We start from the raw sequence: 27,669 nt of genomic DNA, 5'->3' as shown, positions 1-27,669 counted from the left end.
AAACTACTTTATGTGCTGTCCCAAATATTTCATATATTTATATGTTGACATATTTTATATATTTAGTTTAGATATGTTTATACAAACATACACATCTAGGGGTGCCTGGATGGCTCAGGCAGTTAAACGTCTGCCTTTGGCTCAGGTCATGATCCTAGGGTCCTGGCACTGAGGCTCACATCTGGGCTCCCTGCTCAGCAAGGAGTCTGCTTCTCATTCTCTCCTCCTGCTCACGATCTCTCTCTCAAATAAATAAAACCTTTAAAACATACAAACATAAACATCTATAAAGAGATATAAATTCGTATCTTTCGGGGTGCTTGGGGTGGCTCAGTGGGTTAAGCCTCTGCCTTCGGCTCAGGTCATGATCCCAGGGTCCTGGGATTGAGCCCTGCAATGGGCTCTCTGCTCAGCAGGGAGCCTGCCTCCTCCTCTCTCTGCCTCTCTGCCTACTTGTGATTTCTGTCAAATAAATAAATAAAATCTTAAAAAAATTCATATTTTTCAATAGTTACCCTGAATGTAAATGGCTAAATGTCCCAATCAAAAGAAACAGGGTATCAGATTGGAGAAAAAAACAAGACCCATCAATATGGTGTCTGCAAGAGACTTTAGACCCAAAGACACCTCCAGACTTAAAGTAAGGGGGTAGAAAACCATTTACCATGCTAATAGACATCAAAAGAAAGCTGGGGTAGTAATCCTTATATCAGAAAAATTCGATTTTAAACCAAAGACTGTAATAAGAGATGAGGAAGGACACTATATCATACTTAAAGGGTCTGTCCAACAAGAAGATCTAACAATTGTTACCTAACAATATTTATGCCCCTAACATGGGAGCAGTCAATTATACAAGACAATTAATGACAAAATCAAAGAAACAGTACGGGACTTTAATACCCCCTTCACTGAAATGGACAGATCATCTAAGAAGATGTCAACAAGGAAACAAAGACTTTCAATGACACAATACACCAGATGGACTTCACAGATATATTCAGAACACTTCATCCCAAAGCAACAGAATACACATTCTTCTCTAGTGCACATGGAACAGTCCCAGAACAGATACAACCTGGGTCACAAATCAGGTCTCACCTGGTACCAAAAGACTGGGATCATTCCCTTCATATTTTCAAACCACAATGCTTTGAAACTCAAACTCAATCACAAGAGGAAAGTTGGAAAGCACTCAAATACATGGAGGCTAAAGAGTATCCTACTAAAGAATGAATGGGTCAACCAGTAAATTAAAGAAGAACTGAAAAAATTCATGGAAAACAAATGAAAATGAAAACACAACTGTTCAAAATCTTTGGGACACAGCAAAGGCGGCCCTAAGAGGAAAGTATTATAGCAATACAAGCCTTTCTCAAGAAACAAAAAAGGTCTCAAGTACACAACCTAAACCTACACCTAAAGGAGCTGGAGGAAGAACAGCAAATAAAGCCTAAACCCAGCAGCAGAAGAGAAATAAAAAAGATCAGAGCAGAAATCAATGAAATAAAAACTAAAAGAACAGTAGAACAGATCAAAACCCCTGGCCAGACTTATTAAAAAGAAAAGAGAAAGGACCCAAATAAATACAATCATGAATGAAAGAGGAGAGAGCACAACCAACGCGGAAAAATACAAACAATTATAGGGACATATTATGAGCAACTAAACGACAACAAATTAGACAATCTGGAAGAAATGGATGCATTCCTAGAGACTATAAACTACCAAAACTGAACGAGGAAGAAATAAAAAACCTGAACAGACCCAGCAAGGAAATTGAAGCAGTCATCAAAAATCTCCCAACAAACAAAAGCCCAGGGCTAGATGGCATCCCAGGGAAATTCTGCCAAACATTTAAAGAAGAATTAATACCTGTTCTTCTGAAAGTGTTCTAAAAAACAGAGAGGGAACAAAAACTTCCAAACTCATTTTATGAATGTTTTTCCATTTCTTTCTTTCTTTTTTTTTTTTTTAAGAATTTATTTATTCATTTGACAGAGAGAGATCACAAGTAGGCAGAGAGGCAGGCAGAGAGAGAGAGAGAGAGGAGGAAGCAGGCTCCCCGCCCAGCAGAGAGCCTGATGCGGGACTCGATCCCAGGACCCTGAGATCATGACCTGAGCTTAAGGCAGAGGCTTAACCCGCTGAGCCACCCAGGCGCCCTGTTTCTCCATTTCTTTATGTCTTCCTCAATTTCCTTCACTAAGTATTTTATAGTTTCAGAGTACAGATCTTTTATCTCTCTAGTCAAGTTTATTTCTAGGTATCTTACGAGTTTTGGTGCAATTGTAAGTGGGATGGATTCCTTGATTTCTCTTCCTGTGGCTTCACTGATGGTGTGAAGAAATGCAACAGACTTCTCAATAAATGCAGAAAAAGCATTTGACAAAGTACAACATCCTTTCTTGATTAAAACTCTTCACAGTGTAGGGATAAAGGGTACGTACCTCAATATCATAAAAGCCATCTATGAAAAACCCATAGTGAATATAATTTTCAATGGGGAAAACAGAGCTCTTCCTTAAGGTCAGGAACACAGCAGGGCTGTCCACTATCACCACTGCTATTCAACATAGTACTAGAAGTCCTAGCCTCAGCCATCAGACAACAAAAAGAAATAAAAGGCACCGAATGGGTAAAGAAGAAGTCAAAGTCCCACTCTTTGCAGATGATATGATACTTTATGCGGAACCCAAAAGACTCCACTCCAAAACTGCTAGAACTCATATAGGAATTCAGTAAAGTGCCAGGATATAAAATCAATGCACAGAAAGCAGTTGCATTTCTATAAACCAACAAGACAGAAGAAAGAGAAATTGAGGAGTTGATCCCATTTACAATTGCACCCAAAACCATAAGATACCTAGGAATACACCTAACCAAAGAGGCAAAGAATCTGTACGCGGAAAACTACAAAGTACTCATGAAAGAAATTGAGGAAGACACAAAGAAGTGATAAAATTTTCCATGCTCATGGACTGGGAGAACAAATATTGTGAAAATGTCTATGCTGCTACCTAGAGCAATCTACACATTCAGTGCAATCCCTATCAAAATACCATCAACTTTTTTCTTTTTTTTTTAAAGACTTTATGTATTCATTTGACAGAGATCACAAGTAGGCAGAGAGGCAGGCAGAGAGAGGGGGAAGCAGCCTCCCCGTTGAGCAAGAGCCCGATGCGGGGTTCGATCCCAGGATTCTGAGATCATGACCTTAGCCAAAGGCAGAGGCCTAACCCACTGAGTCACCCAGGTGCCCCACCATCAACTTTCTTCACAGAAATGGAACAAATAGTCCTAAAATTTAAATGGAACCAGAAAAGACCCAAATAGCCAAAGGAATGTTGAAAAAGAAAACCAAAGCTGGTGGCATCACCATTCCAGACTTCAAGCTCTATTACAAAGCTGTCATCATCAAGACAGTATGGTACTGGCACAAAAACAGACCCATAATCAGTGGAACAGAATAAAGAACTCAGAAATGGACCCTCAACTCTATGATCAACTAATCTTTGACAAAGCAGGAAAGAATGTCCAATGAAAAAAAGACAGTCTCTTCAACAAATGGTGTTGGGGAAATTGGACAGCCACATGCAGAAGAATGAAGCTGGACCATTTCCTTACACCGCACACAAAAATAGACTCAAAATGGATGAAAGATCTAAATGTGAGACAGGAATCCAACCAAATCTTTGAGAAGAACACAGGCAGCAACCTCTTCGACCTCAGCCTCAGCAACTTCCTCTTAGAAACATAGCCCAAAGCAAGGGAAGCCAGGGCAAAAATGAACTATTGGGACTTCATCAAGATCAAAAGCTTTTGCACAGCAAAGGAAACAGTCAACAAAAACCAAAAGACAACTGACAGAATGGGAGAAGATATTCACAAATGACATATCAGATAAAGGGCTAGTATCCAAAATCTATAATTACCAAACTCAACACTAAGAAACAAATAATCCAATCAAGAAATGGGCAGAAGACATGAACAGACATTTCTGCAAAGACGACATCCAGATGGCCAACAGACACACAAGAAAGTGCTCCACATCACTTGGCTTCAGGGAAATACAAATCAAAACCACAATGAGATACCACCTCACACCAGTCAGAATGACTAAAATTAACAAGTCAGGAAATGACAGATGTTGGCAAGGATAAGGAAAGAGGGGAACCCTCCTACACTGTTGGTGAGAATGCAACTCTGGAAAGAAGCATGGAGGTTCCTCAAAAAGTTGAAAACAGAGCTACCCTATGACCTAGCAATTGCACTACTGGGTATTTACTCCAAAGATACAAATGTAGTGATCCTAAGGGGTAGGTGCACCCCAATTTATAGCAGCAATGTCCACAATAGCCAAACCATGGAAAGAACCTAGATGTCCACCAACAGATGAATGGACAAAGATGTGGTATATATACACAACGGAGTATTATGCAGCCATCAAAAAAGAGATCTTGCCTTTGCAATGACATGGATGGAACTAGAGGGTATTATGCTAAGCAAAATAAGTCTCTGATTGACTTGAGAAAGACAATTACCATATGATCTTGCTGATATGTGGAATCTGAGAAACAAAGCAGAGGATCATGGGGGAAGAGAGGAAAAATGAAATGGGATGAAACCAGAGAGGGAGACAAACCATAAGAGACTCTTAATCTCAGGAAACAAACTGAGGGTTGCTGGAGTGGAGGGGGGTGGGCAGGATGGGGTGGCTGGGGGATGAACATGGGGAGGGTATATGCTATGATGAGCACTGTGAAGTGTGTAAGACTGATGAATCACAGATGTGTATCCCTGAAACAAATAATATATTACATGTTAATAAAAAAATGTATATATATATAATAAAAAAGTCTTAAAAAAAATACCTGAGAGTTGGTGCTTTGGGTCCCTCCCGAAAAGATACTGAAATATGAACCCCAAGTATCTGAGTGACCGTATTTGGAAATAGGGTCTTTATAGAGGTAACCAAAGCAAAATGAAGCCGTTAGGATGGACCCTAATCCACTGACTGATGTCCTACTAAAAAGGGGCGATATCAACACAGAGACACGTACATAGGGAGGACGCCACGTGAAGATGAAGGCAGAGAATGGGGAGATGCATCTAGACGCCGAGGAATCCCATACGTGGTCTGCAAATCAGAACCGCTGGGCGAGCAGACAGATCCCCCTCAGCCCTCAGAAGGAACCAACCCCGCCAGCACCACGACCTTGGACGTCTGACCTCCAGAACTGCGGCACCATCCTTTTTTGGAGTTGAGCACTGGGTCTGCGGCACTTGTGAGGGCAGCCCTAGCGCGCACAAGGGGGAAGGACAGCCGCCACGTGGAAGAGCCTAACGGGGTCCTCGGGGCCTGTCCCTCTGGTCACCCTAAAAACTGGGGGCCTCGCAGTATCTCACGGGGTTGCGGTGAGATCAAAGCGAGATGTGTGGCCCATGTGTTCACCGGAGGAGGACCCAGAGCACCAGAAGCCTGCAAGTGTCTTGTGACCAAGACTGTGGTGCCTGCTTTCCAGGGGAACAGAGAAAAGTGACAGGGTGATGGAGGGATACATGCAGTCGGGAGGGCCCATTTGAGGAGGTGGCATTGTAACAAGCCCCCCCGCTCCCCGGAGATGGCTATAAGACCCGGGGGAAGAACACTCCAGGCATTAGAGAACCCCTACAATGGCCCAGAGCTTGGCCTGGCCTTGGCAAGCGGGAGGAGCAGCGGAGGCCGGGGGCACTGGAGTAGAGACAGTGAGGGGCAGAGCGGTAGGACGAGAGGGCAGGGGGAGAAGAGGCCAGTCGTGCAGGGTATGGGCAGAGCACAGGCCATTCTACTGCCTGGTGCCACCGTGTGCCTGGGTCATCCACCCTGGGAGTGGGGGAAGCCGCAGGAAGTTCTGATCAGGAGAGCAGAGGCTCACATCCCGGGGCCAGCAGTGACGTCTATGAACTGGATTCTTGGTGAGTTCTCCGGGCTTGCCTGCCGATGTCTGTAGGGACCCACTTCTCGCCCAACCTTCTCATTCTGAGCTCTGGGTCACCCACGCATCTGAACGGCTTATCCAGGTCACAAAAGACGTTACAGAGAACCGGAGGGAGGAGGGCAGAATCCCTCCTCCCCCAGAACCAGCTCTATCCCTTATCAGCTGTTGTGATATATGGGTAAAATGGGGTGAATAACAGGTCCACCTCACAGAGCTGTTGTAGGACTCGGGGAATTAATTCACATCTACCAGGAGCTGAGAACCGGGACTGGTGTACAGTGAGTACTCAGTAAATGTGAGATACCACATTCTTCTCACTTATAACAGAAATCCTTCCCTAATGCATATTCCTCTCTTCTCTTTTGCCTTATAGCAAAATGCCTCAAACGAGCTGAGCACATGGTTTCCTCCTATTCTGCCCAACACTTCTCTCCTGTACCCTTTGCAGACCTCTATGAGGCTCAGAGCGATGCCAGCTCACGGCCCATCAGCTTGGGCTCCCAGGACGCCACACCTGCCCGGGCTCTGCCTTACACTCTGGACCCTGAGGGCTCCCTCTGCCCGACCTGCACAGCCCCCTCCACTTTCCCCACACTCCTGGCCGTGGGTGTGCCTCCAGCCTCTGCCTCTGTGCTGATGACACCCCACCTGCCCTCGCCAGCCTGACCTCTCCCCTCAGCTCCAGACTCCTGACCCGAGGGCCTCCTCCACAGCTTCTGTGCCTCGCGAATGCAAACCAACTGGGAATGAACTTGGGGGCTCCCCCCAACCAAGCCTGTTCCTCACTCAGGCCTCATCTCAGTTCAAGGCCAGTCTGCCCTTCCAGTTACAGGACCTGGGTGTTCTTCAACCTCGCCCTTCCTCTCCGCCCGCATTCAGTCTGCCAGCCAACCCTGGCTGCTCCCCTTTAAGCATATCTGTCCTGAAGCCATCCCCTCTCCTTCCTCGGCCTCCATCCTGCTCCGCCTGCCCCAAATCCCATCTCCTGCTCAGCAGCTCCTTGAAGGCCATGTCCAACTAAGAGTTTCTGTCCACAGCTATACCCATGGCACCCTGCCGAAGGAGCCAGGCAGGGGTTGCCCCCCTTCCCCCGACCCAGAGACGCCTGGCTCAGGCCCTGAAGCCCCTCGCTGGGTGTCCCAGCACTTACTTCTTTGGGTCAGTGAAGGGGAGCGGCCGTGGCGGGGGCTCGTCTGTCCTCTTCCACCCTGTGGGGTGCTTATTGCGTACGGGCTGCTTGGAGAAGAAGGACTTGGGGACGGAGGCGGAGAGCTGGAAGGGGCTGGACTGGGCCAGCTGTGAGGGCCGAGGAGTCTCTGTGCTGGCAGTTTTGTAAACCTGAGCAGGGTAGCCAGCCCGCGAGCTCATGTCACTGCAGAGTAAAAACAAGAGAAATAAACAGTTGAATCCATTCCACATTTCCCCAAAGCAATCGGTTTAAATTTACTCTTGGGAAACAACAAAGTTCCTTCACACAAGAGAGATACAAATACACTGCTGCTGTGGAAAATTCCAGTATGGAAGCCTGAGCAAAGAGAAGGGGAAGTCGCCCACAAGGCCCCCAGTCCCACCCCAGAAATGCCCTCTAGCACATGCGGGAATCACCTGTGGGTAGATGCATCCCAAGATTCCGCCTCCTGGGCACAGCCTGCACAGCTGAAGGCGGGGGTCCTACCTGCCCCTCTCTAGAGAGATCCATGGTTTACAATTTGCTCGCTGTCTCGCTCACATGCACGCCCTCTCCCTTTCCCTATGCATTACAAATATACCTGTGACTATGATCAGGGAGGTAGAACTTTTTTGTGGGGAGGAGGAGAACTGTATGTTTAACTGGGATCGCATTAATATATTGTTCTGTAACTGTTTTTTTTTTTTGTTAATCTAAAATACAGCTTGCCAAGGAATTCTTTCATTCAAATATTTTTTGGAGTACCTACTACATATCAGACAACGTTCCCGGTACCCCAGTCTAAAACCACAGCTCACAATCCCCAATGCTGGATTCCCCTGGCATTCGTGCTACAGTGAACCGCATACTACTAACCGGAACCCAGCTGCTGGGGACCCAGCTGTTTACTTCCCTGAGACAAAGTGACTTTTATTTTATTTATTTATTTGACAGATCACAAGTAGGCAGAGAGGCAGGCAGAGAGAGAGAGGAGGAAGCAGGCTCCCCACTGAGCAGAGAGCCTGATGCGGGGCTCGATCCCAGGACCCTGGGATCATGACTTGAGCCGAAGGCAGAGGCTTTAACCCACTGAGCCACCCAGGTGCCCCACAAAGTGACTTTTAAAAAAAATTTAATGAAATTTGAAACTTTCAAATAAAATTCTAATTCCACCTCAAGTCAGACGCATTTAATGAGAAAATTAATGCCTTTGGGGTTTGAGTCAATAAATGCTTTGTGAAGGTCAATTTAACAACATGAAAGGGTGGGGGTCCAGTCAAATGAGGAGACCAGCAAATCCTCTCCCCCCAAGCACAAGACTGACAAAATAACCATTCTGGCACTCTGGCAACGGACCAACAGCATATGACAATCTGAGAGTCTTCTATGCTTGAAAAGCTGTTGCACATTAGATGAGAAGTGAGGGAATCCGGGGCATTTTGGCTGCGGCTCCTGCCATCCTCCTGTCCAGCTCAATGCATAAGGATATCCGCCATACCGAAATCTTTGGGAGAGAATCAAGCATACGGACACGTGCGCACCGAGAGTTTTGGAAAGAGAGGGGAGAAAAGGGCAGAAGAACGATTTAAAGAAATAATGGCTGAAAACTCCCCACATTTTTTTTTTTTAAAGATTTTATATATTTATTTGACAGAGATCACAAGTAGGCAGAGAAGCAGGCAGAGAGAGATAGGAGGAAGCAGACTCTCTGCTGAGCAGAGAGCCCGATGCGGGGCTTGATCCCAGGACCCTGGGATCATGACCTGAGCCGAAGGCAGAGGCTTTAACCCACTGAGCCACCCAGGTGCCCCTCCCCACATTAAAAAAAAAAAAAAAAAAAAAATTATTTATTTATTTATTTTTTTTTTTTTAAAAGATTTTATTTATTTATTTGACAGAGAGAGATCACAAGTAGACAGAGAGGCAGGCAGAGAGAGGGAGGGAAGCAGGCTCCCTGCCGAGCAGAGAGCCCGATGCGGGACTCGATCCCAGGACCCCGAGATCATGACCCGAGCCGAAGGCAGCGGCCCAACCCACTGAGCCACCCAGGCGCCCCTATTTTATTTATTTATTTGAGAGGTAGAGAGAGACAATGAAAGAGAGAGAGCATGAGAGTAGAGAGGTCAGAGGGAGAAGCAGACTTCCTGCTGAGCAGGGAGTCCGATGTGGGACTCGATCCCAGGACCCTGGGATCATGACCTGAGCCGAAGGCAGTCGCTTAACCAACTGAGCCACCCAGGCGCCCTCCTCACATTTGATGAAAAAAAATTTACCTACACATCTAAGAAGCCCCACAAGCCCTAAATATGGTAAATACAAAGACATTCCTATCCAGAAAGCTCAAAGTCAGTGAGATAAAAACCTTGAACATCTCAAGAAAAAAAGGATTCATCACATAAAGCAAAACATCAATATAATTAACTGCTGACTTCTTTGAAACAAGGTATGGAATACCTTCAAAGTGCAGAAAGAAAGAAACCACCAGCCAAGAATTCTTTATCCAGCAAAACTATCCTTCACATATGAAGGCAAAATAAAAATATTCCCTGATAAACAGAGAAATCAATTGCCAGCTCATCTGCCTGGTAAATTATAAAAGAAGTCCTCAAGCTGAAAGACTCCAGGGGCGCTGGGCTGGCTCAGTCCATAGAGAGTGACACCCTCGATCTCAGGTTGCAGGTTCAAGCCCCATACTGGGGGTAGAGAGTACTTAAAAATAAAAAAAAATTTAAAAAAGATTTTACTTATTTACTGGAGAGACAGAGAGCAAGCTAAAGAGAGAGCATGAGAGGGAGGCGAGACTCAGTGGGAGAAGGAGAAGCAGACTCCCCAATGAGCAGGGAGCGAGGACCCTGGGTTCATAACCTGAGCTGAAGGCAGCCACTTAACCAACTGAGCCACCCAGGCACGCCTAAAAATAAAATCTTAAAAAAAAGAAGAAAAAGAAAGAAGAAAATGACTCCAGATGGTGACCTGAATCCATACAGAGAAACGAAAGGTCCAAGATGGTAAATTTGTGGGTTAGAATAAGACTGCAGATTCATGTTTTCTTATTTCTTCTCTAATATCCTTAAAGACATAAGACTGTAAAAGGCAGTAAGAACAGCACTATATTGTTGGGCTTATAACATATATGGATGTAATAAAATGACAAAAATAGCACAAAGGATGGGAAATGGAATGTGGTTACACTGGAGAAAAGTTTATTTCTTTAAAATAAAAAAAAAAACATATATTTTTTTGAGAGGTGGGGATGGGGGAGAGGGAGAGAGAGAAACCCAATAGGCTCTATGCTCAGCAGGGAGCCTAACGTGGGGCTCAATCTCATGACCCTGGGATTATGACCTGAGCTGAAATCAAGAGCTGGATGCTTAACCAACTGAGCCTCCCAGGTGCCCCTGGAGAAAAGTTTCTATATTTTACTAGAATTGGGTTACTAGATCTAAACTATAATGTCAAGATGCATATTACAATAACTAAAAAAATATGGTAAAAAAATAAAGTGGAATCTGGGGCACCTGGATGGCTCAGTCAGTTGGGAGTCTGCCTTCAGCTTGGGTCATGATTCTGGGGTCCTGGGATCGAGTCCCACATCGGGCTCCCTGCTCGGTGGGGAGCCTGCTTCCCCCTCTCCCTCGGCCTGCCTCTCTGCCTACTTGTGTTCTTTCTCCCTCTGTCAAGTAAATAAATAAAATCTTAAAAAAAAAAAAGTGGAATCCAAACAGTACGCCAAAATAAATTTACTTAACACAAAAGGTGGCAGTGACAGGTCACTGGGAGCCCGGGGTGGTTCAGGTCATGATCTCAGGGTCGTGAGACTGAGCTAAATGTCCTGCTCAGTGTGGAGTCTGCTCGAGATTCTCTCTCTCCCTGTCCCTCGTCCTGCTCTCACTCTTTCTCAACTAAATAAATATTTTTAGGTTTTATTTATTTATTTATTTGACACAGAGAGAGAGAGAGAGAGAGAGAAAGAGAGAGAAAGAGAGAGAGAGCGAGTGTGCGCAGGCACGTGCGCACAAGCAGGCAGAGCAGCAGGCAGAGGGAGAGGGAGAAGCAGACTCCCCGCAGAGCAGGGAGCCCGATGCGGGGCTTGATCCCAAGAGCCTGGGATCATGATCTGTGCCGAAGGTAGATGCTTAACTGACTGAGCCACCCAGGCGCCCCTCAACTAAATAAAATCTTAAAAAAATAAATAAATAAAAGAACTGAGCAGGGAAGAGAGTAACCATATAGAAAATAGCAAAATGGGGACTGTAAATCCAACTGCTATCAACGATTTCCCTAAAAGTGAATGTTTCAGCACCAGAAGTGAATGACAGAGATTGTCAGACTGGACTAAAAGAAGCAAGGTCTAACTAGACATGCTTTCTAAGATTTAGCAACATCTATTAATGGGGCCATGCCCAGGGAGCCAGGGAGTGTGGGATGTCAGGGTGATCAGGAGGTCCCCCCAGGGAGGCAATGCCACCTGAGCCAAGAACTCAAGGGTGTGCCGTGTCACTCTAACATGGGACCTCCCGGAAATCCGTGCCACAGAAAAGTCTGCCCAAGTACTTGTGGATGGTCATCGGAACAGTCACTGGGGATGGTCACTGCAGTGCTGTGTGTAATCGAGAAAGTTAGGGCCTCTTGATCTCAGGGCTGTGGATTCAAGCGCCATGCTGAATGTAGAGAGTACTTAAGACAATAAATAAAAACTTAAAAAAAAAAAAATGGAAGTTAGACCTGGCCTGGATGTCTTTTAACAGGGCATTAACAAAAGTTTCAAGCACATCTTGATGATCAAAAATTATGCAGCCAGTTTGGGGCTCCTGGGTGGCTCGGTCCACTAAGCATCTGTCTTCAGCTCAGGTCGTGATCCCTGGGTACTGGGATCGAGCCCAGTGCCCCTCTGGCAGGCTCGGCTGGGTGCAGTGCTCAGTGGGGAGTCCGCCTCTCCCTCTGCCCCTCCCCTGGCTCCTTCACTCTTTTTGTTAAATAAAATCTTAAAAAAAACACAAAAAACAAAGTGTAAAACAAAACCAAAAAATTTATGCAGCCAGTTCAAAGAATGAGGTAGGTTTGTTTATGAACAAGGACAGATGTCTGACTGAGCTGGGGATTTCTGTAACTTGTAGCTAAAGGCATGTCCATGACTGTGTCCCCATCATCAGTGTCTCTGAGACTCGGGGGTGGATGGTGGCTTTGCACACAGTATGGCCTCAGCACAAAACAATCCCCCAGAATATGCTGTGTCTTTCATCCCAGCCCTGAAGTGGGTGCCCCTTCCCACACATCCGTGGACCATGAGTCCAGGTGCCTAGCCCCGGGGGGGGTTCTTACCCCACCAACTGATCCCTTTCTGAAGCACCAACAATTCCTCAGCCGGGACTTGAAAAGCAGGGAGCACCATGAGGTAGACGAGAACTCGGGCTGCCCTGCTCATCTGACCCGGGTCCCAACCCCAGCTCCCAACACCACCTTGTGGCCTTAGCTCAGGTCCCTCCCCCTCAGTGAGCCTGTCCTGAGAAACGAGGGACAGCAGCACCATGGCCTGAAGTCACGTGTGCAAAGTTGTGAAGGGACATGGTGCGCCCAGGGCAAAAAGCTGGGCCCCCGGGTTTGGCCAGGACTGGGCTAGGGGTGTCCTGCTCTGTGTTTCCACCCCACCTGCCGGGAGGCGCTGTGCATATCTGTGTTATGTCTCAGGGGAGTGTTTTGGATTTTGTGGGAGGAAAAGATTTTGTGGCTTTGGGAAAAAGTTGACAAGACCACGTGCTGGCTGGAGAAGCCAGAGCTGTGCTCACACATGCAACCCCCCAGTCTTGGTGGGTGGCCCGGGGTGGGTGACAGGCCTTTGGGAGGCAGAGACAGAGCTGGCTGTGCCTGTGAGCATGGTGGGACCTGTTCTAGGCATCTTACAGGTGTCCCTCCATTAATCGTCCTGGCAGGCCCATGAGGCAGGAGTCACCACCACACCCATGTTTTAGTGGGGAAACTGAGGCCCGTAGAGATGAAATAACTTGCCCTGAATGATGCAGTTGGTAGGCGAGGGTGCCAGGACACAAACAAGTCTGGCTCAAGAATCCGGGTTTTTGTTTTTTTTTTTTTTAAGATTTTATTTATTTATTTGACAGACAGAGATCACAAGTAGACAGAGAAGCAGGCAGAGAGAGAGAGAGGGAAGCAGACTCCCTGCTGAGCAGAGAGCCCGATGCGGGGCTTGATCCCAGGACCCTGAGATCATGACCTGAGCCGAAGGCAGCGGCTCAACCCACTGAGCCACCCAGGCGCCCCAGAATCCGGGCTTTTAACCACAAGCCGGTACTTTCAAGGACAACGGCAGTTACGATAAATACGTGGTAAGTGCAAACGAAACCTAGCATCAGGGGGATGGTTTTGGACCCAGTGTGTCTCAGGCCCTGTGTGAAGTACTTTAAATGCATGATGTCAGTTCATTCTGGCAGCCGGAGACCACAGATCCCATTATTAATCCCATCTTACAGATGAGAACACTGAGCCACAGAGAAAGTAAGTAGCCTTGTTGGAGGTCATACAGCTGGGTCAGTTGTTGAGCTGTAACCTGGACATTTCCCAGAGCCCGGGAAATAACACTGCTCCTCCACGTACCCCTCACGGCTTGGCCTTAGTTGCTAGACTGCCTTTGGCCTCTCAGTCTGGCATCTGGCAGGCCTGGAGTGTTGCATCAGTTCTCGCCTGTGGCTGGAGTTATGCTCCAGGGTGGGATATGGGCTCAAACCGATGCAGAATCCAATCAGGGCTCATCACCTCTGCCCCATGCCCCCCCCCCCCCCCCCCCCCGCCGTCACTGCAGCAGCCTCCTCCTGCCCACCCCCCACCAGACATGGCCAGAGGGAGCCTGTGAACACCTGCATCGGATCACAGCTCTCTTCTGCCCAGGACCCTGTGGGGCTCCACCTTGCTCAGGAGAGAGTCAGAGTCCTCCCCTCTGCCCACAAGGCCCTACACCACCTGGTCTGCCCCCTCTGCCCTCAGCTCCTCCTGCTCACCAGGCTCCAGCCACTTGGAAGCTCTTCCCAGCCAGAAACATTTTGGCCTCAGGGCCTTTGCATTGCTCCCACCTTTCCTTGAGAGGGCTTGGACTCCTTGCCCAGGCTGACTGTGACTCTCCATGTGGGTCTCTGTCACATGTGACCCCGGTGGATGAGAGGCCCTCGCATTATCTTTAAGGCTTGTGTCCCCAGAATGGTATCCCTGAGGTTCCCTCCTGGCCCAGCCTGGGGAAGCAAAGCCATGTGCTTCTTGCCTGGCTGTGGCAGCTCCTCGTGGAGCGAAGAGCCTCCGAGTGCCCCTCACAGCTCTGACAAATTGCTCTGGAAACCCAGGAAGCTTTGGGGCGTGCGCTGCCTTGGAGAGGGCGGGGGGCCAGGTGGCTGCCTGCCTGGGATCACTCGGCCCACTGCGGTGCCCACGGCAGGCGCTGGCGCCTGGCCGTGTGCCTGGAAGCCGGGCTCCCGTGACAAACGTCTGGGGAGAGCGTCTGCGAAGTCCCCGAAACCCCGGGCAGGCACAAGCTGCTACAGGCTCCTGCAGCTCCTGAAGCAAGGCTGGAGCTCGGGGAGGGCAGGGCTGGCTGTTTCCCTGCTCAGGCATGGCACGGCCCATCCCTCTCCTGGAAGTCCTCGGAGTTTGTGGGCAAACTCAATTCCTTCTACTCTCCAAACTGTCCAGAATAATCTTTTTCAAACCGAAGTCAGATTATGCATTCGCACGCTTCCCACGGCTCCCACGTCCCTCACAACCAAATCCCAGCAGCTGACCGTGGTCCGTAAACCTGCCAGAACCGGGCCCTGGCCTGCTCCGCAAAACTGACCTCCTGCCCCTCTCCCCTTTGCCCTGTCTGCTCCTCCCTCTCTGGCCACCTGACCATTTCTTAGGCACCGCAAATGAATTCCCCTTCAGGGTCTTGGTATTTGCTGCTTCCTCTGCCTGGGTCAATCCCTTACTTCCTGGAAAACACCAACTCCTCTGAGAGGACTTCCCGGCTCTCCATCCTGTTGGCTTTTTCTCCCCAGACCTTATCAGCCCCCAGCACAGGGAGATCACGTGGTTCCTCAGCTGTCCGTCTGTCTTGCTCTCTCACCAGAAAATGTCAGCTCCACAAGAGAAACCCTTGACTTTGTTCCCTGCCATGTCACCATGTTTGGAAGAGTCCCTGGCACACCGTGGGTGCTTTAGTGGTAAGAATAACCTCCCTCTCAGGGGACAGGGGACCTGCCCCGCTCTCCTCTCCTTAAGAACCTCACCACTCCCTGTCTGCAGCAGCCTCCCCACTCTCAGCTCTCTGGCAGCGTCCTGGACCTGTGTCTTCCTCCCTCCTTATGTCCTAGCAAAGCCACTTGCTGACACGGTCACAGCTACTCTGTCCCCCAGTTGGGCCCCTTCCTTTTAACTCATATCTCAGCATCAGCCCCATCCCCGAGGCTGTCTCCAGACCCATCTCCAGCACCATTTTTCAAATCATAAATCTGCTTCTACTGCCCTTGCTGCTGAGAACTTTCCTTACTGCTCATAGCTCTGACGATGGAATTCAAACTCTGTAATGTGGCTGACAGGACCTTGTGTGGTCTGGCTTCTGCTGACCTCCCCAAAAACCCATCAGCTGCCCCCTGAGTTTCTACCCTTGAGCCAAGGAGCCTGTGGTTCAGCGACCTGACGGCGTCCACCCTCCTTTCCACCTCACTGCCTTTGCACATGCTACTCCCTTTCATAGGAACACCCTCTCCATACCCCAACTTTCTCTTTCTCTCTTTTTTAAAAGAGGGGGAGAGAGAGAGAGGACCTCAAGCAAACTCCCCTCTGAGCAGACCCTGATGCAGGGCTCCATCTCACCACTCTGAAATCATGACCCGAGCTGAAATCAAGAGTCAAATGCTAAACTGAGCCACCCAGGAGCCCCTTTCTCTCTCTTTTTTTAAACTGCATAATAGCTCACATATAGCAAAGTGTACAAAACATACACATACAACTGAAGGAATAGTCACTAAGCAGACACCATATAACTGGATCCTGGGTCAAGAATGTATCACCGGCCCCTCAGAGACCACTCAACTGTGCCCTCCTCCTTGTAGCTTTTACCTTTGGCAAAAATGACCCCTCCTCACAGAAACCGCCTTTGTCCCTCAGACGAAATCAGACCTTCCCTCCAGCCCTGCCCCACATCCACCCTCAGATCCCAGTGGGTCTTCTCTCCCTAGGCCTTCCTCTAGCATAATCCAGTCATTACTTTCATCATTCTTTGCCTGCTGTCTCCCTGGTACCTGGTCAGTGTAAGCACAGCAGGGGCCCCGCATGCCCGCAGCCCCCAGCAGGCGGCCGGGCACACAATGGGCCCTCGCTGTGCGAACAAACACGGGGCCAGGGGCGGGGGGATCCGCTATGAAGGACTGGTCAAGTGGAGCCAGGGGCAGCTGTGGAGCCGGCTTGCCTGCCCTTGAGGAGCCGCGGCTGCGCACCATGGCTTAGCCCAAGGAAGAAGACTAATGACGGCGGGAGCACAAGGCTGGTGGGGGGCCTGGGGCCAGGGGCAGTGTGGCCATGGCAGGCGGAGGCGTGTGTGGGCTTCTAGGGCGCAGGTGCCCAGTGACCATCCGGGAACTTGGCTCCCCTGCCGAGACGGTGAGGTTGTGGGAGGGCCAGCAGAGCAGGACCCACGTGGGACTTGCACACCTTCTCTGTCTGGGACACTCTATCCCTGCTAGTCCTCCCTATTCTAGGAGAGCCCCTTCCACAATGGGGTCTGGCCCCGCTTTGGGCTCCCACATTCCAGGTGCTTCCCCCACCGGGGCACTGACCACTCCCCGCTGTCACTGTCTTGGGATGGATTTGTCTCCCCTGTTGGACTTTGAGCCCTCAAGTCACTGTGGTGTCCCCAGCACTGCCTGTAATAGGCACAACTCTGGAGAAATATTCTGATTTTAATTCATTTTAGAACAATCCCCTGTGAGTTCAATGACAGGAGGTTCAAGGTCTGCTGCCCCATACTGTCCTGAGGGTCCCATAAACATTCAATCTTTACCATATCCCTAGGAGGCAGATTATGTGATTTATCCCCCATTTTACAGACGAGGAAACTGAGGCCCAGAGAAGTTCAGTCATTTGCTCAAGGCCACATAGCCAAAGCAAGGCAGAGGGAGGGCTTGAACCCTGGTGGAGGTCCATTCTCTCGTCTACTGGCAGATGTTTCTTAAATCAACTCATTTAATTTTCCTTAAACTTGTCCAAGACGGTATCAGGGGATGGGTGGGGAACACTTTCCTAATACTCATTAAAGCAAACATATATCCATTTAAAAAAAAAACACATTTTCCTCCTGTACCACCCAAATCACCCCGAGCACCCCATTTTGGGAAATGCTGTTCCACTCTAGAGTCTGGTTGCCTAGGAGAAGACTTCGGGAAGCAGCTTAATGAGTAGATAAGAATGATTTGCAATTAGCATCAATTGTCTGTATGCAAATTAAAGCTCCCAACCGCAGGGCCCTCTTTTGTAGTGGGCTCCTCTCCCATTTTATTCCCTTCATTTCTGGGTTCAGCAAATCCTTCTGGCAGACACAGGGTAATTTTACACCCACCCCCTGGCTTCAGCCACAGTCTTCTCCCCAGCCTGCTGCCTTTATAGCACAGATTTCAAAACCCTCCCGTTGCTCAGATTTACTAAGCTGGTCCCAGGCCCAGCATAGGACTAGGGGAACTGAGGGCTGGGACCCCCGTGGCACCCAGGACTCTCCTGGTGCAGAGGCCTTCTGGATGGGTGCACTCTGACATTTGTCTCAGTGATGGCCTGATTGTCGTCTGTCTCCCTCAAAGGAGACAGGCAAGGACAGGGGTTGGGGGACGCATCTGCTTTTGCTCAGTATCTGTCGGAGATACAGTATCTCAGTATCAGCTCCCACCCCAGCACCTGTGACCTAACAGATCCCTAAGAAAGATCTGTGAGTGAAACAAATGGATAAATTAACGGACGAAGGAGCTGGTCAAAAGTCTGAGAGTTCGGATGACTGAGAACCACCTGTTAGGGGAGGTGGACTGAGCCAAAGGCTAAGCTCACTGGGACTCGAGACCTCTCTGCCTTCACCCTTCGGGCTCCTGACTCAGGGAGGTCAGGCACCAGGGTTGGGGGGCACCCACAATACGGGCATCCTCAAACACGGTCATTTCCAAACCTGTCAGAACCACCGCTAAGTCATGAGATCATTTAAGGAGGTGTCAAGATGTACTCCCATTCTCAACTGATGCAACTACCTCAGAGCGCTTCACACAAAAGCTAAGCATTGTTTGGGGCATATTTGCTTTGCCTTTTCACAAACACAGCTATTTCTGCAGAGACAAACACAGATGAAATCCACTATAGGTTGTGGTCAAGGCCTGGGGCCACTGCCTGGGTGCAGGAGTTCTGCGTGAACAAAGGCCGTAGGTCTGAGGGCCGGCAAAGGAGAGAATCAAAGGAGAGGACCCCCCCCCCCCGCCGCCCCCTGTATCGGGGTCCAGGGCTGGCCCCTGCTTAGGTGTGGCGGGGAAGGGAAGGAAGGCTGGGGCCTCCGGGGTCTGCACTGGGGACGGCAGCACAGGAATCCCTGCCTGGGGCTGCAGACTTCGAGGGGACACATGTGCCAGAACCACATAAGCCCTGAGCCCCATGAGGGCAGAACTGTTTTCCCACCTCTGTGCATTCTCCTGGGAGATGGTATGCAGCTTTCACACGATGCTCAAGGCGTATGCAGTCTAGGCCCCAGACTGACCGCTCAATGCCAGCTCCTTCTCACTTACTCCCCTGCCTGCCTCGCCACCAGTAGTTCTCAGAGCACAGTCCCCGGACCAGCAGAATCACCATCTACCAGGAATTTAACAAAATTCGTATTCTCAGGCCCCACTCTGACCTACTGAATCAGAAACTCTGGACTGGGGGTGTCTGGGTGGCTCAGTTGTTTAGCATCTGGCTTTGGCTCGGGTCATGATCCCAGGGTCCTGGGATCGAGCCCCGCATCAGGTTCCCTGTTCGTCGGGAAGCCTGCTTCTCCCTCTCCCACTCCCACTGCTTATGCTCCCCCTCTCGTTGTGTCTCTATCAAATAAATAAATAAAATCTTAAAAAAAAAGAAAGAAAGAAAGAAAGAAAGAAAGAAAGAAACTCCGACTGGGGTCTTGCAGTCTGTGCTCGAGAGCCCTCCAGGGGCTGGAAGGCTAAACCGTGATCTCTCAGACTTCCTCATGACCACCTGGCTCAAAGGCCTGTGGGAAAGCTCTCGCTTTCTCCAGAGAAAGGGAGCTACAAGAAGTGATCCTCCATGCACCCATTGGGCACCACGGAAACACCAGACAAGGAAGTTGCAGCTTGTAGGGTAAGAATAGTGAAACGCGAAGACCCAAGGCCCTCCCTGAGCTACAGTACCAACTTGGCTCTGCCCTCTGGATTTCCCATCAGAGGCCTGTGAAACCTCTATTTGTTTAAACCACCGTGGGTCAGATGTCCTGTTACCTCCAACCAAAGGCCCCCCTAACATGTACAATTACCCTCAGAAAGCATAAAACCACTAGTCTCAAGCAGACAGAGACCGAGGGTCAGAATGAACCCGAGACAGATGAAGCAGACAGCCAGGGTACGTGAGGGCTTCTTTCCCTTCACCCAGGGTACGTGAGGGCTGAATGATGGGCTGTAGTGGGTGGTCCATGAGCCTCCCGACTTTGGAAGCAAACTAGTGTGTAAGCAATCCACCTATGACCCTGTGTGTAGGGAGAGGAACCCCACTCTCAGGATTGTGGGGAGAGCAGATGGTGGTCAGGACTCCCTGAAGGACCGGGGTAGGGAGCAGTGCCTTACCTAGGCTGCCTGGGCGGGTCGCGGCTCCCCCCTGCCAGGCCTGTCGGGGTGCTGGAGCCTGAGGAGTATAACTTCGGGCGGTAGCCCTTGGTCTGGCCAGCAACCACAGGAGCCGGTGAGACCTCCCGCCGTCTGTCTGCGTGGTGGGACCGCCCAGCGGCCTCCCGTCCGCCCCCACAGAGGCCCATGGTTCCCGGAGGCTTGTGTGGCTTGGCCTGCCGAGGAACCTTGGCCAGGGACATGCAGCTGGGGCTAGAGGTGTAGAGGGTGGTGTCAATGCCGCTGTCGCTGGAGCCCCCCTTGGAGAGGGGGTCTTGCTCTGGCTCCAAGGGGTCCAGGGGGTCCAACCAGCGGTCATCGCTGTGGCTGCTGGATGCGTTGCTGGAGAGGGTGTTGCTGCTGGAGTGACTGGAGTACGGAGGCTCCCCCTGGAAGGCGAGACAGTGTGTCATCCCAGACTCCACAGCCGGGGCACGGACCTCCCCTCCCGGTGTCCTCCCCACCCCTAAGCTCTGGCTCCCACACTTCTTGGCCATGGTACCTTGGGTGAGTGACAGAGCTCTCCCATGCCTCAGTTTCCACATCTGTAAAATTGGGCCATTGATAACCTGCCTCGTGGGCCTGCTCGGAGGCATCGCAACATTACGTGTGCAAGGTGCCGCCAATAGCACAGGCTCAACCCACACAGCTGTGTTCCTGGCCTTCCCTCCTGGATCCATCTCTTCCCTGCCTCATTAAGGCATCTCCATACTGTCAGCCACCCCAAGCAGGAGCCCTGGAGTCACCCTGGACCCTGCTTCTGCTCTCACACCCATGTCCAGCCCCACAGCAAATCCTGTGGCCTGCGTCTTCAAAGGGGACCCAGGACCCGCCACCTCTGGTCCTCCTTGGCTCCACCCCGGGCCCATCCACCACCACCTCCCACTGCACCACGGCAACAGCCTCCCCGCTGTCCTCCGGCCCTCACTCTGTTCCCTACATAACAGCCGGAGGGAGGCTGTGAACACCTGCCCCGTTTCATATCCCTTCCCTGCTTAGAACCTTCCTGTGGCTTCACTTCACTCACAGGAAAAGCCAGAGTCCTCCCAGAGACCCTGCGCCATCTGACCCCACGTTCTGGCCTCTAACCTTATCTGCACCCTCTTGCCTGATCCCTCTGTTCCCAACAGGCCTCCTGACTGTTCTCTGTGTGGGTCAGGCCTACCCCCACCTCAGGCCTCGGCACCAGCTGCTCCTCCTGCCTGGAACACTCTTCCTTCGGGTGTGTTCGTGGATTGCCCCCTACTTCACGCAGGGCTTCATCACCTCCCCAGAGGCCCTCAGTGACCACCTCACCCTACAGCAGCAGTGCCTAATGCTCTCTTTCCCCTGAACTGAGCTCTGTTTCTCTCACACAGAGAAGACCAGCTCCTGGTGTCACAGAACGTATGTGTTCATCTGCTTCCTGCTCGCTGCTCCCACCGGGAAGTCAGCTTTGTGAGCAAAGGCACTCACCTGTCCCCTCCAACACCATGGTCTCAGGGCATGGCACGAGGTAACTGCCCACCAAACTCCCGCTGAATGAAGGGATGCAGAGAGACTGCCGAGGGCTCACTAGAACCTCCTCTGCCCGGCACACAGGACCACGATTCCCAGCCTCCCCTGCACTATGGCGTGGCCACGTGATGCAGTTTTCATATGCAATGGCCAATGCAATAGAAGCAGAAAGGATTTATACCATTTCCAGGTCTGGGCTATAGAGACTTCCACCTGATCCTCTCTTCTTCCCACCCAACCTGCCAGAAAGAAGCAGGGTCCCGGCAGAGGGCTTTGAGGCCCTGAGGGACAGCGAGCCTGGGTTCTAGAATCGCTGCTTGGAAAGAGGCTCACTGGCTGGTTCCAGACCTCTGCTGGAGCGGAGGAGGTGAAGATGGAGGAGGTGCTCACGTGTGGCGTTCAGAGGTCCACACCCCATGACACTGCCCAGCCCACAGCGGTCAGGGAGACCAGGCAGCCGGCTCCTGAGGCCCTGACTCCCCGGGATTAGGCAGGTGGGGCCCAGACTCACTTTGGAATGTCTGTTGGGGGAATCTTTGCCTGCTGTGTCCTGCCTGGAGGTCTGCTTGCTCCCACTGCTTCCAGCCATGGCAGAGAGCCGGGCCTGGGCGGGCACATGCCACAGAGGCTCTGCAGGAAGACAGGAGACATATTATCAGTTAGAGGTGACTCAAGCCCTGGCCTGAGTCCACCTGAGGAATTTGGCCCTAAACATGGTCCCACCCCCTCTGCCAGCCTGTCTGCTCAGCTCCCACAGGATCAGGGCCCCATCAACTTATGTCCTGGGGTATAATAGTACTCAGTAATGAAATACTTACTAAGGACTTAGTATGTGCCAGACACTACCCTAGAGCTTCACATGGGTTAATTTGTTGAAGCCTGAGGACTATCCTCCGTCGTCACTGCCAGAGAAGGTTGAGCACATTTTCATCCTTACTGGCCATTTGAATTTTCTACTTTGCAAATTACCTGTTCATTTCCCTTTCCTCTTTTTCCATGGGATTGACCTCTTTTATCCTATCAGCAAGTAGTGTTCTTTATGTACACAAGGTAGCAATCCTTTGCTGGTTAAATGGGCATAACTTATTTTATTAAACAAAAAGGGAATTACACTAAGCCTGGTCCTACAATGTGACTTCTCCCTTTACGCTATACTTACACTTGCTTTTGACCTTACAGCCTCATAATATTATCTTCACGTAACCGGACATAAAGTTACATTGTTTTTAACAGCTGTACAGCATTCCATCATGTGAATGGATGCCACTTTTTTTTAATATAATTTTTTAAAGACTTTATTTATTTGTCAGAGAGCGAGCACAAGCAGGCAGAATGGCACGCAGAGAAAGAAGCAGGCTCCTCAACGAGAAGGAGCCTGATGCGAGACTCGATCCCAGAACCCTGGGATCATGAGGGCTACCACCCGGGATCACCCGAGCTGAAGGCAGCAGCTTAACTGACTGAGCCACCTAGGCATTCCTTGACGCCACTTTTTTTTTTTTTTTTTTTAAAGATTTTATTTAGGGCGCCTGGGTGGCTCAGTGGGTTAAGCCGCTAACTTCAGCTCAGGTCATGATCTCAGGGTCCTGGGATCGAGTCCCGCATCGGGCTCTCCGCTCAGCGGGGAGCCTGCTTCCCTCTCTCTCTCTCTCTCTCTGCCTGCCTCTCTGCCTACTTGTGATCTCTGTCTGCCAAATAAATAAATAAAATCTTTAAAAAAAAAAAAAGATTTTATTTATTTATTTGGCAGACAGAGATCACAAGTAGGCAGAGAGGCAGGCAGAGAGAGAGAGGGGGAAGCAGGCTCTCTGCCGAGCAGAGAGCCTGATTCAGGGCTCGATCCCAGGAGCCTGAGACCATGACCTGAGCCAAAGGCAGAGGCTTTAACCCAATGAACCACCCAGGCATCCCTGGACGCCACTTTTTAAACCAGTTTCCTACTGATGGACATTCAGGTGGTTTTTAGTTCTTCCTTACAACACTGTTAGGGTGGCCCTTAAGCAAGTGTGGGACTCTGTTGGGATAGAACTCCACAACTGGAGCTGCTGGTTCCAAGGTAAAATAGGTTTAAAATCGGGACAGCTGGTGTGGGTGTAAATGAGTCTACATTTCCAGGTAGTCAATGTGCCTCAACTCCACAACTGACCTTAAAAAAAAACCAGACCAAAAAACTGTACAGCTTCAGGGGAGGACTAGTTAGTATCTACCAAACACAAATGCACGGATAGAGGACAGAGGACTGGAGCCTTGGTGGTCTGACCCCAGAGCCCACACTTTTGATCACTGCTATATTGAAAATAATGGTAATAAAGATGACTATATGCACATGACCTGTGCTAGGTATTACCACAACTGCTTTGCACACATTCTCTTACTAAGTCCTCCCAGTAATACCGCTGGGTGGATATTACATCACTTCTAAAAGATGAAGAATGCCAAGACTCAGAGAGGTTACATACCTAGTCCAAGGTCACAGAGAAAGGGCCTCAGACTTGTACTATCCACCTCTGCACCCTCTCTGTGTTTCCCCAACAAGGACAACACTGGCAACGATGGAGAGTACATGCTTCCAAAACAGGAATCATCATTCTCTTAATGATGGGCTGGAGCCTGTGCTGAGAGGGCTGGGCAGGGGTGATCTCACTGGGCTCCCAAATCATGCAGGAAGGAAAGACAGGGTGTCCACTGTAGAGGAGCGACCTGAAGCCGGGACAGATGAGGTCACCACTGAGGTCACGTTTGCGGACTCTGAACTTCCCACAGGGCCTGTTGGAGCCTGAGCTCACGACCACATTCTGCTGCCTCCAGGCAGCCCCAGTGCACTGTGGGCTCAGGTTCCTGGCCAGGAAGATTCCTGCTCTGGGTGCACTGGGTGGGGTGCTCAGGGCCACCTCAGAGAACAGCCTGGTTGGCACAGCCAAGGGTGTCCTGTCCGCATGGTGGCGGGGAGACTGCCCACTTCATCCACCTTTGCCACCTCCAGAGACGGTTTTCCTCTGTGGAGCATCCCACAGGCCCAGGAGGTACTGGTTTCCTGGGAGGTGGCCGGATCATGCTGGAGACCATGTTTTCTACAGCCGAGCCCGCAGTAGCTGCATCCAGCCTCAACTCCCACCTGTTACACTGGTGATTTCCATTCTCCCAGACTACTCCTGGGAGAAGACTGGTCTGGACTACTCCTGACCTCAGACTTGTCTATACAGCTGCCCCCAACGCCTCCTGCTGAACGTGTCCAAAGCCAACTCCTTATCTCCCCCCAAATCTGCACCGTTGTCTTTCCTGCTCAGTCCACGTGGCTCCCTGGTATCACCCCTGACTCCCGCCTCCCATATCCATGTAGAAGATCAGGAAATCCTGTCAACTTTACCTTTAGAACCTGCCCATCTCCCTCACCCCACCCCTACCCTACAAGAATCTGTAGCCAGAAGGCCCCTGTGAACATCTAAGTCAGATCCCATCCCTCCTCTGCTTGGAAGGACCAAGCCCCTATCCCACTTTGAGCAAAGGACAGAGACCTCCCCACAGGCTCTGGCCCTGTCACTTCCCTGACCTCAGCCTCTGTCACCTTTCCAGCCACAGGCCTCGTTACTGTTCCTCCAACACTCACGGCTACCTTGGTATACCCTGACTATTCTCTTTCCCCTGAATCTTCTCCTCCCAGCGGACTCCTTTGCATTTTTCTAGCCTCACCTGAAATATGATTTGCTCAGAGATTCCCCCAAACCCTGACCATCTCTCTCTCAGCACTGTATTATAGTTTCCACTTGTTAGCATTCCTGTGTGCATTTATCACTGTGTGCCCGTTTGTTGTCTGTCTCTCCACCAGCCTGTTGGCTCCAAGAAGAAGGAAACGTGCCTCTCTGGCTCCCACTGTGTGTCCCTGGTGCCCAGTCCGGAGTTTATGATTAGCGACATGTCAAATGAACGGAGGGATGAAGGGCTAGATTCCTTCCCTCCTGGGCTATCCCAGGGGCCTCCGCTCTGCCCTTCACAGACCCTGGTAACTGAACCCTTCACTGGGTCTCTGGACCAGCCCCTGGTGACCTCCTGGCTCTCCTGCTAGAATGATTCCGCCTTGTTATCCTGGGCAAGTGACAGACATGAATTCAGCTGACTCGGGGCAGCTGGTGACTCAGGGGCCACCTTCCCAGCCTGGGTGCTCTGAAGCTAGAGAAATGCTCACACCTGGTAGGTGAGGGGCCATGGGTGGTGTCTGTGGACACTGGGGGCTGAGCGGTTCTAGTACCCAACAGGTCCTGGTTCCATCTCAATTATGGAGGTACCAGCAGAGACCTCGGACCAGTGACTACCTTCTCCTGGGCCTCACCTTCCTCACTTCTAAGACAGGGCTGTATCAAGTACCCACTATGTCGTTTTCCCGAGATGATTAAATAAGAGGGCATGGGGAGGGGAACCTGGGTGGCTCAGCGAGTTAAGCCTCTGCTTTCGGCGCAGGTGATGATCTCAGGGTCCTGGGATTGAGCCCTGCATCAGGCTCTCTGCTTGGTGGGGAGCCTGCTTCCCCGCCTCTCTCTGCCTGCCTCTCTGCCTACTTGTGATCTCTGTCAAATAAATAAATAAATAAATAAATAAATAAATAAATAAAATCTTAAAAAAAAAAAAAAAAGAGGGGACAGGGAGTACTGAGTATAGCACCAGGCATCTAACACATATGCAGAATCATACTGCTGTGCCTATGATTACTGTCCTCTGATCTGCATGATTCCCCATGTCTGTCATGGTGGCTGGTGCTCCCCAGCCTGAACTGCCTTGTCTCTACAGCTTGAGCAGTTTCTAGGCTTCATGACGATTTCTAAACACAGACTGCCCTGATTCCTGTGGCTGGGGGGGCTGCTACTAAGTTAACTTGTAACAATCACAAGGAAGTGAACGGGGAACCAAGCTCTAAGAAAGGAGAGAGAAGGGAAGGACAATGGGGAGTTTCCGTGACACCCTATTTGGGTGAACACTGGAAAAATGTCCTCCCTGTTTTACACTTTGGTGTCATGAGACCACCATGAAATGCTCTTCTTTTTCTGAAAGGGGTGGGGAAAAAGAGATGCAGACCCGTGTGTGCTGCAGCAGAGAGCACAGAATGGTGGGCAGTGGCAGTGGCGGGCAGGGCCATACCGAGGGAAGCAAGCCAAGTCTGCAGGCCCCAGAGCAGAAGGGAGAGCGAGGTTGGAGGGTGACCTGCTTGCCCGAAGTTCAACAATTTTCCCTGGTTGAAGGGAACCACAGGGGTTGGGGTTCCAAGGAATTCCCAGGTCACTAATCCTGGGACATGCAAATGCTTCCCTGCCCTGAGGGAGCTGGTGACATGCTGACGTGATCATCCCCCTGGGCTGCCTGGAAATTCTCAAACGTCTAAGAGGACAGCTCCATGCCTCCCCCCTCTAATGTCAATGCTCTTGGACGCTTCACTGATTTCCTTTCCTTTTTTTTTTTTTTTTAAAGATTTTATTTATTTATTTGAGAGAGAGACAGTGAGAGAGAGCATGAGCTAGGAGAAGGTCAGAGGGAGAAGCAGACTCCCCATGGAGCTGGGAGCCTGATGTGGGACTCGATCCCGGGATTCCGGGATCATGACCTGAGCCAAAGGCAGTCGTCCAACCAACTGAGCCACCCAGGCGTCCCGATTTCCTTTCTTTTGAACCCACCCACTTATCTAGTAGTTCTCAGACTTCGGAGGGTCTACAAGTTTGTTGTGTGGAATTACACTGAATCTTCATCTAAGCGTACATGCGCACGATTAATCATCACACAGAGCAGCATAAACAGACCGAGAAGATGCTCGGTCTCACTGAGCACCAGAAAAGCGCACATTAAAACCACAAGGCGAGGGGTGCCTGGGTGGCTCAGTGGGTTAAGCCGCTGCCTTCGGCTCAGGTCATGATCCCAGGTCCTGGGTTCGAGCCCCACATCGGGCTCTCTGCTCAGCAGGGAGTCTGCTTCCTCCTCTCTCTCTGCCTGCCTCTCTGCTTACTTGTGATTTCTCTCTGTCAAATAAATAAATAAAATCTTTAAAAAAAAAAAAATAAAAAAAAAATAAAACCACAAGGCGATGCCACTGGGAGCTTACTTTTAGAATGGCCGAAGTGAAAAGGTGGGTGAGGACATGGGGCAACTCAGGTGCTCCAGTCTC

At 50.3% G+C, this 27,669-nt stretch overlaps 1 protein-coding gene across 5 annotated transcripts in view; it reads right to left on the bottom strand.

Moving 5' to 3' along the window:
- Window positions 1–27,669, bottom strand: part of SIPA1L3 (signal induced proliferation associated 1 like 3) — a 236,349-nt gene that overhangs the window by 22,102 nt on the left and 186,578 nt on the right. For all 5 annotated transcript variants that reach the window (XM_047710004.1, XM_047710001.1, XM_047710002.1 and 2 more), the window contains 3 exons: window positions 22,036–22,154; window positions 19,989–20,416; window positions 7,132–7,353 (listed from right to left, as the gene is read on the bottom strand). In XM_047710004.1, the coding sequence (XP_047565960.1) occupies window positions 7,132–7,353; window positions 19,989–20,416; window positions 22,036–22,154 (769 nt within the window). The remainder of the gene's footprint in view (window positions 1–7,131; window positions 7,354–19,988; window positions 20,417–22,035; window positions 22,155–27,669) is intronic.

The sequence above is a fragment of the Lutra lutra genome, chromosome 17, assembly GCF_902655055.1.
Source record: "Lutra lutra chromosome 17, mLutLut1.2, whole genome shotgun sequence".
Classification (NCBI taxonomy): Eukaryota; Metazoa; Chordata; class Mammalia; order Carnivora; family Mustelidae; genus Lutra; species Lutra lutra.
This window is presented reverse-complemented; position numbering and strand designations above follow the sequence as displayed.